Below are 12,773 nucleotides of genomic sequence, written 5' to 3'. Positions count from 1 at the left end.
GTCTTTTTAGTATTTCTGCATGAACACCCTGGCCTTGGCCCGCTAGCAGGAGATCTGAAACTTTCTATCCAGTTAGCCTCCCACTCTCTCCAAGATAGATATCCAGGGCTAAGAAATCCCAGCAGTGATGGGAAAGGGGCTCAGAGGCAGAGAACAGGTTGAGATTGTGGATTTCCAGAGTACTGAGGAAAGAGTTTACCTCATGTCAGTGTAGAAAGAACACGGCCTTTGTTTCATTCTGTTTTGTCTGGCCACACCAGACAGTGCTCCAGGGCTTATTCCTGGTCCTGCACTCAGAGCTGTCACCTGGCAGGCTCCAGGGACCAGATAGGGTGCCGGGGATAGAACCCAGGCCAGCTGCCTGCAAGGCCGTAGCCTGGTTCCAGCTCCCGAACACAGGCTATCAGTAACATGCAGACCAGAATTGGAATCCTAGTTCTGCCACTTCCTGACTGTGACGGAAGGCCAGTTATTCTCGACTTCTGAGTCTCAGTTTCCTCATCTGAAAAATGGAACTCATAACAACACCATAACTTGCCTGGAGAGACTAAACCACAAGTACTTAAACAACACAGGGCAAGTTCTTAGGACATGTCAGTCTCCGCATCTCCTAGTCCATCTCTCTGCAGCTGAGAAACTTCAGGAATAGTTTCTCCTGAGACCTCAGACTTTCTTTTCTGGAGCCACTCCACGTGGTCAGGATGTTTTCTACCTCACAGAGCACTCACAGGGCTAGCTCTCTTGACCACAGAAGGCAAACAGAACGAGACGGCTGTTATTCCCATTTTACCAGTGAAACCAGCAGAAAGAAGTGACGAGGATCGGGGACTGTGGAGCGGCAAAGCGGGGAATCATCTCTCCACTCCTGGCTTAGCTTAGCGTCTCCTCCTCCGCCCCCTCCGACCTGTCCGAGTTGGCTGGGGTCTGCCTCTCGGATTGGTGGAGGGCGAGACCCCCCGCCGCCATGCACTAGCCCTCCTGACTCAGCTTCCCCCACTTCCCCTCCTGGACAACGGGCTGCAGCAGCTGCTGCAGCCTGCCCTGCCCCCGTGCCAGCCACATGCCACCATGTCCTCGGCTGACCACTGGCCCATCTCTCCTTCTGCCCCAACACCCGTGGACACTCGCCGCCTTCCACGAGCAGGACGCTGCTGCCCTGGCCTGGCTCCCTGCCCTCGCTCGCGGCCCCTGAGCCTCCGAGGGGCACTGCCCTACCTTGCACGCGACGACAGGCAGCTCGGAAAGAGGGTTCTTCGGGAGTTGGTGCGGCTGTGACCTTGGCTCTCCCGGCAAGACAAAAAGCTCCTTGAGGGCAGGGGCTGGGTCTTCCAGTTCTCTGGTCTCCCCAAGACAGCGCTCTGCCCACAGCGGGCGCTCAAAGCTGCTGATCGCCTGACAGGGGGATGGACCAGATGACCTCTGGGGTCACTCAGCCCCCTGGCTCTGCTATTCCAATCTGACATCTGCTCCAGCCACCTGGTATCCTTGCTCCCCGGCATGCCCTGCCCTGCCTGGCCTCTCATCCTTGGCCTCCTGCTGCCAATGCATTTCTCCTCCTCTCCCTGGAAGCCTTTCAAGGACACGCTCCACCTGCCACCTCCCCTGGGAGGTGGCCCCTGCCTACGTTCCCAAACAGCTTCATGCACAGTGGCCCTGAACACTCGCTAGGAGCTCGCGACGTGCACTGGACCCCAGGGAAACAGCCCTGCCTCGAGGAGCGCGTGTCCACGGAGAGGCCCCTACGGGAAAGGACGGGCAGACCGTGGCATGATGAGTGCTGCGTGGTGAGAGGCTCCTGGAGACAGAGCCAGTGGGACAGCAGCCTAGCGGAGGGGGGCCCGAGCTTCCCCTGTGGCCCTCAGCACACAGCCCTGCAGGGGGATGTGACTGCTGCTCCCCTCCCCCTCCCCAGATCCCTGGACGCAAGCAACTCCCTGCCTTCCCGTCAACACCTGGGGCCTGTTAAACCCAACACACTAACAGGTATTCCCGCCCCAAAGTTCTGAAAACTTTCTCAGCAAGAAGACAAGTGGCTTCGCTACTGCCCGGAAAAGCCCCTTCATTGTGGCCCAGATACCCTTTCCCCAGGCATCTGCCCTCACGCTGATGTCCCTAGGGCGTAGAACAGTATCTGGCATGTGGCAGTTTTGATAAATATTCAAAAATGGAAAGGAGGGAGGGAGGGAAGACGGGAGGAAGGAGGGAGAAAGGGAGAAAAGAAAGGAGGGAGGAAGGGAAGGAAGGAGGGAGGGAGGAGGGAGGAAGGAAGGGAAAAGGCAGGAGGGAGAAAGGAGGGAGGAAGGAGAGAGGGAGGAAGGGAGGAGATAAGGAAAGGAAGAGGGAGAGAAGGGGGATGGGAGGTGGATGGAAGGGAGGAAGGAAGGGAAAAGGGAGGGAGGAAGGGAAGAGGGAGGGAGGAAGGAGGAACATAGGAAGGAATGAAGGTAAGAGGGAAGTAGGGAGGGAGGGAGGGAGGGAGGGAGGCAGGAGGACTTCTAGCCAAGTACTTACTGCAGGGTAGACATGGCCGATCTCAGCGGTCCTCCCTATGTGCAGCTCATCTTCATCTTCCTCTTCTGTCGTCTTCCTGTACACGGGGTTGTCGAAATTCATGCTTTTCGTGTTCTTCCGCTTCCAGTTCCTCCAGATCAGGTAGCCGCTCATGCACAGCAGGGCTATCACCACTGGGAGCGAGACACGGCACATGGGTCCTGCTGCAGCCCCCAGACGTGTCTGCAGCTACTGTGCTGCACCCCCAGGGGGTCCCTTGAGGAGAGAGTCTCTTTGTCCTCTACATCCCCTGCCCAGACCCAGCTGCTTTAAGGATTGAGGGAAGCTCCCTCCAGAGAACTTCTGCCTGAATGCTGCTACTTCCCTGAACCCTCTGAAGAAATCCACCTCTCCCCAAGTTGGAGGGGCCTGGGGAGAGATGGGTTGCTTCCCTCAAGGCTGGGGAGCCGCCAGGAGAATCTCTGGAAGGGGGCACAGCAGGGAAACACAGGCTCTGCACTAAGACAAAGGAGCACGTTAATGAGTGACGAAGAAGCTCTCAAACAGGAAGGACAGAATCGGGACAGTGGCTCCCGGAGACATAAAGCCGGCAGGGACGCCGCCGCAGCCATGCCGCCAGACCCCACACCAGGCTGTTTCACTTGGGCAACCCGGAGGGGGCATGTGAGCTCCCCTCCCTGCCCCAAGGGACCCAGCCCCAGCCGCCGAAAACCTCCAGAACGCAACCTCTACCATGCTCATGGCCACTCTTCACATGCTCCGGCGAGCCTTACCCATGAGTAAATCTGTTCCTGGACTGTGTGGTCACATTCATGGCCATGCAACATCTCATACCTCACACCACTAATATTCCAAGAGTAACGCACCGCATTGGATGGGGTTTAAAGTAGAAGGCAACCAATCTTAGAGGGAAATATATTTTTACAGATATATATAATATATGGGCTGGAGCGATAGCACAGCGGGTAGGGCGTCTGCCTTGCACGCAGCCAACATGGCCAACCCGAGTTCGATTCCTCCGCCCCTCTCGGAGAGCCCGGTAAGCTACCGAGAGTATTCGATATGCCAGACACAGTAACAACAAAGTCTCCAATGGAGACGTTACTGGGCCTGCTCGAGCAAATCGATGATCAACGGGAGGGCCTTTACTATAATATATATATAAAAGCAGACAAGTCTCAACCTTTAACAACATGTTAGTGATCTCTCATAGAAGGGTTTAATGGCCCCTGGATGAAATACAACAATCTTCACACACTTTGCTCTAAGGAAACTTTTTTGGATCATTATCAGTGATTTATTCATAGCAAACAATACAAAAGAAATCATTTCAGTTAAAAAAAATGAAAGAAAGCAAGCAGGGTGCATGCACACGGAGGGGCTCTCCTCTGGAGCGAGGGCAAGGATGGACCTGACCACCTAGGAACAAGGGACAAGGCAGAAGAGCCCTCAGCCCGGACGCTCTTTCTTGTCTCGGGGATCGAGCAATGCAGTCAGAGCTGCTCAGGAACTGAAGGAAGTAACCAAACACTTGTCATGAACAAACATTGTTTAGAAAAGAATTTTAGAAGAGAGATGAAAAATTATTAGAAATCATTGCGTTCATCAGACAGGCTTCAACAACAGAGCCAACAGTTTTCTTACTAATCTGCAATTTAAGAGTCATTGTCCTCCCGTTCATTGATTTTTTCGAGCAGGTCCAGTAACGTCTCCATTGTGAGACTTTTGTTGTTACTGTGTCTGGCATATCGAATACGTCACGGGGAGCTTGCCAGGCTCTGCCGTGCGGGCGAGATACTCTCGGTAGCTTGCCGGGCTCTCCGAGAGGGGTGGAGGAATCGAACTCGGGTCGGCCATGTTGGCTGCATGCAAGGCAGCCCTACCGTTGTGCTATCGCTCCAGCACTAATCTGCAATAACTGGTTCAAAAACAGAATAACACATCCACGATAGCGCAGCAGAAAACTATCAACTATCTTGGAGGAGTCCAGGAGGAATGGGCAAGTCCTGTATGCTTTGGAGACTGGAGTGAAGCAGGGAACGGGAGAGATAGGACAGTGGGCAGGGCGCTTGACTTACACGCAGCTGACCCAGGCTTGGTCTCCAGCACCTCAGGAGTGATCCCTGAGTACAAAGCCAGGAGTAAGCCCTGGGCACCACCAGGGAAGGCCCCAAACCCACACCCACCCTGCCAAATAAAAATTTTACTAAAGCACAGAAAAGAAGACTCAAAATAAATAAAAAAATATTGGCCTTCCAGACCAGAAACACCAATACTGTGAAAATGTAAATTTTCTTCATCATCCACAGCGTGGAATTCCAGCGTAAGAATTTTCACGATGCAGCTGCAGCTTGTCTAAAAGACGAACAGGATAAAAATAACTAAGAAAATGTTGCAAGAATGAAAGTGACCTGCCCGAGATATGAAGCACATCCTGACGATGTGCTTCTAGCGTAGAGAAGGAGGCGGCCCGGTCTCAAAGGAGCAGGGACAGCCCCAATGCAGATGATGACAGGATCGGAGCACGTGGTTTATAATAAACGTGACACTTCAAGTCTGAGGCAAAGAACAGAAGACCCAGTAACGCTTTGGGGAAAATGAGAAAGGCAAGTAGGAAAAAGGAAAAGAGTGAGATCTCTGTCACAAACGATACTCTGAAATTCTCAAGGATCTGGTATCCAAATACTAACGAATGTTTAAAGCCACAGAAAAATGTGTAGAATATTTTGTTGTTGTTGTTGTTGTTGTTTGGTTGGTTGGTTTTGGTACCTGCTGTGCCATGTCTCTGGTCTCTTTAGGGAGATATCCTAATCATGAGAATGAGGCAAACTTTCCTCAACAAGAAATCCTAGTACAAAATGATCAAAGAGATCTAATACACACACACACACACACACACACACACATATATATATATATAAATAACTAAACCCCTTTCAGTTCCAGACCCTCCCTCCCCTCCCTCCTGGCTTTGCTCAAGCTGCCTTCATGATCAATCTTCACTGGGCAACTAAAGTATCAATCATATCCACAAGCATCCTCAGAGCGAGAGGCAAGCGGCCAGCTTCCCTCCATGCCCAACCCATGGACCAGCCTTGTGCTCAAAGCACTCTGTGGCTTTTCCCGCAGCTCTTCTGCCACATTACAGCATGTATGTGTATATATATATATATATGCATAAGCTCCTACTCAGCTTAAATCTTAGTGGCAGATAGAGAGACAATTTTTGTAATATATATGTAATATATAAAAAATCTAACTTTAATGTGTATAAGGATTATTACAGATATGAGTAAGACCAAAAAGTCATGAGAAAAACTGAAGGCTGTGAAATGGGCAAAATCCATGAAGGCTGAAATGTAAATAAATAAAAGTAGCTACTTGGGCATAAGCTTATGAACAAATCTTCGACCTCACCGGAAAGATCATGGAAAGATTTATCTCCCACTCCCCAGAGAAGCAGATATGAAGAGCATTGATTCCACCATGGCCGGTGAAGTCCAGGAGGCAGCACACAGGAGCCTCGCATCAGCGGCAGCAGCAGACCGGATGGAGGGAGGCATCTTCCCTCCACAAAGCAAAGCTCTGAGAGACCCCGTCCACTCCTCTCAGTCTCCTGGTCTCTCCTGTGGACCCTTCCAATGCCAATGCCAGACACGCTACACCAGCCCTCCATAATCCACAGGTTTTAGCCTTTTCAATAAACACAAACATCTGCAGGAGACCTGGGGCTCTGCCCACGTGAGGCCCTGGTTTCAACCCCCAGCACCAGAAAGCACACAGGGAATTCCCAGGATAAAAGTGCAGTGTCCACTGTTTACAATAGCCAGAATCTGGAAAACACCTGAGTGCCCGAGAACAAATGACTGGTTGAAGAAACTCTGGTACATCTACACAATGGAGTACTATGCAGCTGTTAGAAAAGATGAAGTCATGAAATTTACATACAGGTGGTACTACATGGAAAGTATCATGCTAAGCGAAATTAGTGAGAAAGAGAGGGACAGACATAGAAAGATTGCATTGCATTAAACATAAAGTAACAAAATAGGAGACTAACACCCAAGAATAGCCAAGATAAGTGCCAGGAGGTTCACTCCATGGCTTGGAGGCCAGCTGCACATGCTAGGGGAAAAGGCAGCTCAGAGAGAGAAGGGAGCAACAAATAAAGGGTATTGGGAGGATCCTCCCAGGAGGGGAGAAGCATGCTGAAAGTCGACTATAGACCGAACATGATTGCCACTCAATGCCTCTTTTGCAAACCACAACACCCAAAAGGAGAGAGAGAACAAAAGGGAATGCCCTGCCACAGAGGCAGGGTGGGATGGGGGGATGGGGGGCGGGAGGGATACTGGAATCAGAGGTGGTGGAAAATGGGCACTGGTGGAGGGATGGGCACTCGATCATTGTATAATTGAAACCCAAGCACAAAAATTTGTAAGTCTACAACTGTACCTCACGGTGTTTCACTAATAAAAAATTTTTTAAAAAAAGTGCAGTGTCCAAGATCCCACCAGGAGATGATGAGACAGCCGGGATCCAAGAGAAAATCAGGGTAGGAGAGAACAAACCAGCCCCTGTGGTCCTTTGCCAGGCTTAGCCAAGTGCTATGTGCTGGCGCTACTGAAGCCTTTTCAGTTCCAGACCCTCCCTCCCCTCCCTCCTGGCTCTGCTCAAGCTGTCTTCATGATCAATCTTCACTGGGCAACCGAAGTATCAATCATATCCACAAGGAAAGCATCCTCAGAGCGAGAGGCAAGCGGCCAGCTTCCCTCCATGCCCAACCCATGGACCAGCCTTGTGCTCAAAGCACTCTGCGGCTTTTCCCGCAGCTCTTCTGCCACATTACAGCATCAACACAGCTTGACCTTGGGGCTTTCAGTAGCATCATGCATTGACCTGGGTTAGGTGTGTGTCTATCCAATAAGATGAGAGTTTGGAGGGCAGGAGCCAAGCCTGTTCAGCCCCCTGCCCTCCCCACCAGACAGTCTGGCCCAGAGTAGTTGGTGTTTGCGGGAAAAACAAACAGGAAGCAGGACAGGAAGACGCAGTCAAAGACAGGCAAATACTCTATGGACTCCTGGGCTCCGTCCACGTGGCAGACACCGCCAGAGACGGGGAAGCGGGTTGAGCGTTCAGCCCCACAGATTCGACACTTCAGCTTCCCCCCAGATGGCAAAGTTGGGCCGAGCGGGGATGGTGGTGGCAAGATGGGCTCCCGGGTCCAGATCCTGTAGGCTATGCCAAGCTACAAAACCAATCTCAGCCAAGACTTGGCAGTGGGAACTCCATTTTCGGGACCTTCCCCCAGACCCTGGCGGGTAGGAGAGCGGTGGTGGGTCTCTCCTCCACTCAGAGACTTGGGCCCAGACTTACCCATGGGCACAATGATGCCAATGACAGCAGCAGTGACGGTGGAACCTATCTTGCCACCTTCGTTCCCATCTGCAAGACACAAAGAGGTGCAGGATAAGGTGAGTGCCAGGCCTGCGATGGTGGCCAGTCTTCCCAGGGTCCTTCCATATATGAGTGAGGCACAAGCAGGAGAGGGCAGACGTCTGCTCAAATGGGGAAAGCGAGTCTGGCTGGCACTTGGGGGCCCTGGGGGAAGCAGCAGGGCTGGGCCTCACACCCCTAGTGCCGCCTCTCTGCAGTCACTTTGCAGGAGAGCGGGTTCTGGGTGGGCACTGAGGTTCCAGACCTCTGCCCCTCTCACGTTGCTGCTCTTGTGTCTGTAGTCAACATCAACGTGATTCACTTAGTTTCAGTGAATCCTCAGAATAGAGAAACCCTGGATGTGAAACCTTGACTATACTTAACTGCTTGGTTGGCTTTGGTTGAGAATCCTAATCCTTTCATAATATATATATATATATTTTTTTTTCTTTTTGGGTCACACCAAGTGATGGTCAGGGGTTACTCCTGGCTCTGCACTCAGGAACCACTCCTGGCAGTGCTCAGGGGACCATATGGGATGCTGAGAATTGAACCTGGGTCAGCTGCGTGCAAGACAAAAGCCCTACCCGCTGTGCTATTGCTCCAGCCCCTCATAATATAAATATTTGTGGGATTCTTTTGTCTGCTTATTTTTGTTTTGGGGTTACACTTGACAATGCTCAGCGGTTACTCCTGGGTCTGCACTCAGGAATTACTCCTGGTGGTGCTCAGGGGACTAAATGGGATGCCAGGGATGGAACCTGGGTCGGCCGCATATAAGGCAAGCGCCGTCCCCGCTGCACTATTACTGCTCCAGACCCCTCGTATTATAAATATTCTATTTATCTGACTTTAAAGCAGGCGTGCTGTGCAAACTCAGTGAGGGCGCTCACACAGACGCTTGCTCCATGCCTGCTGGCACAGCCTTGCTCGGGTCAGAGGTCGGGAGTGGGGCTGTGGCTGAGGCCTGAACAAACCATCTGGCTCTGCTGCTTCTGGGGGTGCATATATGAAAGGGGGTGTATGAAAGCAGAGTCTAAATGGAAAACATTGTATTTGGGGGTGGGTAGTGCTGCTCAGGGGCCAGGAGTTGCTCCCAGCGATTCTCAGACGGCCAGCTGTGATCTCAGTGTGGGGGCCCGAGCGCGAGGTGCTTCTTGCTCTGAGTTGCTGGTGACTGGCCAGACAACCCAGCGGTGCTCAAGGGACCTGATGGGGGTCAGCTGCATGCCGGGCTAGCACCTTAACCCTTGTACTAGCTCTTTGGTCCTTGTATTTTCTTTAAAAAAATGTATGTTGCTCCATGTTCTTCGTATTATAACCGTGCTCGTTAGAGCTTTGTCCAGCATGGTGGGGCCTGAAAGGTCTTTCCGGGGTCTCCCCGACAGCACTCTGAGGTGCGAAGGGGACCCAGCCCCTGCGTTTGCTCTGAGACAGTTCCTGCAAGGGCACGGGCCCCACCTCTCGGCATGTGACTGCGGGGACTCTAGGGGACCGAGTAACTAAAAAGAGGAAAGGGCCACACAGCTATGACACAGTGCAACCACCAACTGATCCTAGGACCCAGCCCACGGTGGATAATACGTGGGCCTTGAGCACCCTCCCCCCCACGCCCTGCTCAAAAGACTCCACCCAAGTGCATCCACCTGCAGCACCCGCATCCACCTGCAGGAGGTGCTGTCCACTATGAAGAGCCAGTGGTTGGGGCAGGACAGGCCCTGAGACAAAGGGCTGGAGAGACATCACATGAGGTAAGATATTTGCCTTGCATGCGTGTGACCCTGGTTCCATCCCTGGCACTGCATATGGTCTCCCAAAGACCTCCAGGTGTGTCCCCTGAGCACAGAGCCAGGAGTAGCTTCTGAACACTGTCAGGTGAGAAGCTCAAGCCCAACTCCCCCTCAAAAAAGAGAAAGGGCTGCTAAGTCCTTGGGCTGTGCAGAAGTGAAGAACACTGACAAGTTTATTCTTGGACCGGAGTCATTGTGCAGCTGGTAAGGTGCTTGCCTTGCATGCAGCTGACCCAGATGCAATTCCCGGCAGCACATTCAGTCCTGAGCCCCAGCAGGAGGGATCTCTGAGCACAGAGCTAGGAGCAAACCCAGATGCAATTCCCGGCAGCACATTCAGTCCTGAGCCCCAGCAGGAGGGATCTCTGAGCACAGAGCTAGGAGCAAACCCAGATGCAATTCCCGGCAGCACATTCAGTCCTGAGCCCCAGCAGGAGGGATCTCTGAGCACAGAGCTAGGAGCAAACACTGCTGGGTGTGGCCCAAACAACAAAAGAAAAGTCTGTTCTCATATGTCAACTCCCCCTAACAGGTAATTCCCCCAAAAAAGATGTTTGTGGGGCTGGAGAGATAATACAGCAGATAGGGTGCTTGTCTTGCACACAGCCAACCCAGCTTTAAGACTCAGCACCCCATATGGTCCCCGAGGCCTGCCAGGAGGAATCCCAGAGCACAGAGCCAGGAGTAAGCCCTGAACACATCTGGATGTGGCAGGAGGGGAGAGGGGAAGGGAAGGAAGGGAAAGGGAAATATAAAGATGTTTGCTAGTTCCTGAGAGAGAACACCTGGCAGTAGCAATTACTGCTCCAGATAATCATTAAGTGGGGAACTTAACTCTGTTTGCCCCAGGGTCTGGAAAGATGCTCAGGCATCTTCCGAGGTCACTAATGGGGAACCTACCCCAGGGAGCTGCCAACTGACAGCGGAGCTTTGCTCCGGCCAAATCCTTGCTCCCAAGTGGTGGCGGTGACGTGTGGCCCACAGACGTGACCTTGGCCGAGTTTGTGATGCAGGCAGGGGCAGGGCTGCTGCGCAGAGCCGGGCTCAGGCAGGAAGGAGCTCTTCTCAGACCCTTTCTCATTCATGGGCACCCAGGACATCTGAACACAGGTCAGGGCTCTCCTGTCCCGCTTCTCCCTTGGCTTCCCCCGCGCACAGGTCCCAGTCACCACGTTTCGATGACCCTCCCCTGCCCCGCCACCCCAGGGTGCCTCCCGGCTGGCAGAAGTGCACCCAAGAGTCACTTCCTTACAGTGCTGGGAGTGGTTGCTGGTGGCAGGGCTGGGGGTAGACATGGGAGCCGTGGCGACGCTCGCTGAGCTGGGGGCTGCAGCTGCCTGGCTTGGGGTCTCTGTGCTGTGGTTCTGGTAGGTGGCGCTGTGGACAGTGGTCCCAGGGGCTCTGGTGGTGTCCGCTGTTGTCCCGGTCGTGGTCGAGGTGAAGGTCGTGGTTGAGGTAGATTGAGGTGCTGGAAGGGAAGTTGCAGATGGGGAAGCTGTGAGCGAGCATGTAAGCCACTGTTCTCGGACTACACAGAAGAGCTCGAACCCAGGGCTCAGCCCAAACGTGCTTCCACAAAGCCTCCCTGCCCTCCCAGGGGGCTTGGAGCAATTCGTTGCCTGAAGCCCAAGCTGCAGGCTTGACTTTTCTGGGGTCCAGGAATGTCCACAGGAGAGGGGGGTCAGGAGCTGCCCAGGTCTGGGGTGTGTGGGGGAGGGTTGTCGATCTGCTAGGATTTTACACTCGTACACCTTTAGCTTTAACCTTCGCTCCATTTTAAAACCACTGAACCTGGAAATCACAAATGACACCATTAACTTAAGCTCCAACAAAAGTCCTTTGCCCTACATCAAGCCTGGGCAGTAAGTACAAACTTGCCTGCGTGAAGCATTACCTGCCAGTCTCAATCCCATTCCCAGAGGGAGATGGGCGAGTGCATGGTCACCTGCACATTACTGCAGAGTAACACAGTAACATATCACCTGCAGTAACACAGTAACATAGAACCTGCATATTACCTGCAGTTACACAGTAACAGAGAACCTGCACAGTACCTGCACATAGTAGCATATTATCTGCATATTACCCATACAGTAAGTAGTAACATATTACTTGCATGTTGCCTGTACAAATAACACAGTAATATATTACCTGCATATTAACTGAAACCAGGAGGATGAAGAGTTTTTTTTCTTTCTCAGTTGTTAAGGGGGCTACACCTGGCAGTGCCTGGGGGTCCATGAGGTACTGGGATCAATCCCCAGAGCCTTACACATCTCAGCCTTTTGTTCCACTTGAGAGACTTCCCTGGTCTTGGGGACCAGGGGATCTCATCTGAGATTCTCAAGGGGTTCATAAAATCCCTGACATCGAGCTCTACATGCAGGTGGACATGCATCTTTCTTGGGGGTGAGGAGAGCTTTGAAAGGACCCCAGGGGATGCGGCACACAATGGTGGTGAGAGAGGAGGCAGCAAAGGTCACAGCAGCCCAGAGAATCGAGCAGGCGGGGATCGCTGGGTGCCCCCGAGTGGAGGTGCAAGCAGGCCGGGCCTGTGGGGGCTCACCGCGGTAGCACCTCTTCATGTCTGGGCCCAGCCACAGGGTGTCAGGACAGGCACACGTGTACTTGGGAGAGTGGCTGGAGGTCTGGGGAGCGGGAAGGCACAGGTACTCGCAGCCTCCGTTGGGCTGGGCACTCAGCTCGCAGGCGTCCGCAGCTGGAGGGAGAGAGAAGGGGTTGGGGCACAGAGTGTCCCCTGGGCCCAGGCCCCTCCTGTCCAGCAGGTGGGAAAAGCTGTCCCCAGGCCCCTCCAAGCACTTAACTGCCATGGACCCCACAGCTCAAGGAGCACCAACTTCTCAAAGCTCGACTTGTAGAAATTGGGGGGCAGAATCTAAGCTGAGACCAGCCAGTTCCAGATGGGTTTCCCTTATACTGTACACCCTCATCCTACCCCCTTCTCTCTCGTTTTTTTTTCTGCCTCATCCTGCGATGCTCAGCGCTTACTCCTGGCTCTGCACTCAGGGGTTCAGG

General features: G+C 52.9%; 1 protein-coding gene across 10 annotated transcripts in view; it reads right to left on the bottom strand.

Annotated features, from left to right (window-relative positions):
• LRP8 (LDL receptor related protein 8) overlaps nucleotides 1–12,773 on the bottom strand; it is a 66,964-nt gene that overhangs the window by 2,234 nt on the left and 51,957 nt on the right. For 7 of the 10 annotated variants that reach the window (XM_056122188.1, XM_056122189.1, XM_056122190.1 and 4 more), the window contains 5 exons: nucleotides 12,304–12,456; nucleotides 10,990–11,205; nucleotides 7,888–7,956; nucleotides 2,512–2,684; nucleotides 1,216–1,392 (listed from right to left, as the gene is read on the bottom strand). In XM_056122188.1, the coding sequence (XP_055978163.1) occupies nucleotides 1,216–1,392; nucleotides 2,512–2,684; nucleotides 7,888–7,956; nucleotides 10,990–11,205; nucleotides 12,304–12,456 (788 nt within the window). The remainder of the gene's footprint in view (nucleotides 1–1,215; nucleotides 1,393–2,511; nucleotides 2,685–7,887; nucleotides 7,957–10,989; nucleotides 11,206–12,303; nucleotides 12,457–12,773) is intronic. The other 3 variants (XM_056122192.1, XM_056122193.1, XM_056122197.1) reach the window with 1 other exon arrangement.

Source organism: Sorex fumeus, unplaced genomic scaffold (genome assembly GCF_029834395.1).
Source record: "Sorex fumeus unplaced genomic scaffold, SorFum_2.1 ptg000045l, whole genome shotgun sequence".
Classification (NCBI taxonomy): domain Eukaryota; kingdom Metazoa; phylum Chordata; class Mammalia; order Eulipotyphla; family Soricidae; genus Sorex; species Sorex fumeus.
The sequence above is the reverse complement of the archived record's forward strand: the minus strand, read 5'-3'. Positions and strand labels throughout refer to the sequence as shown.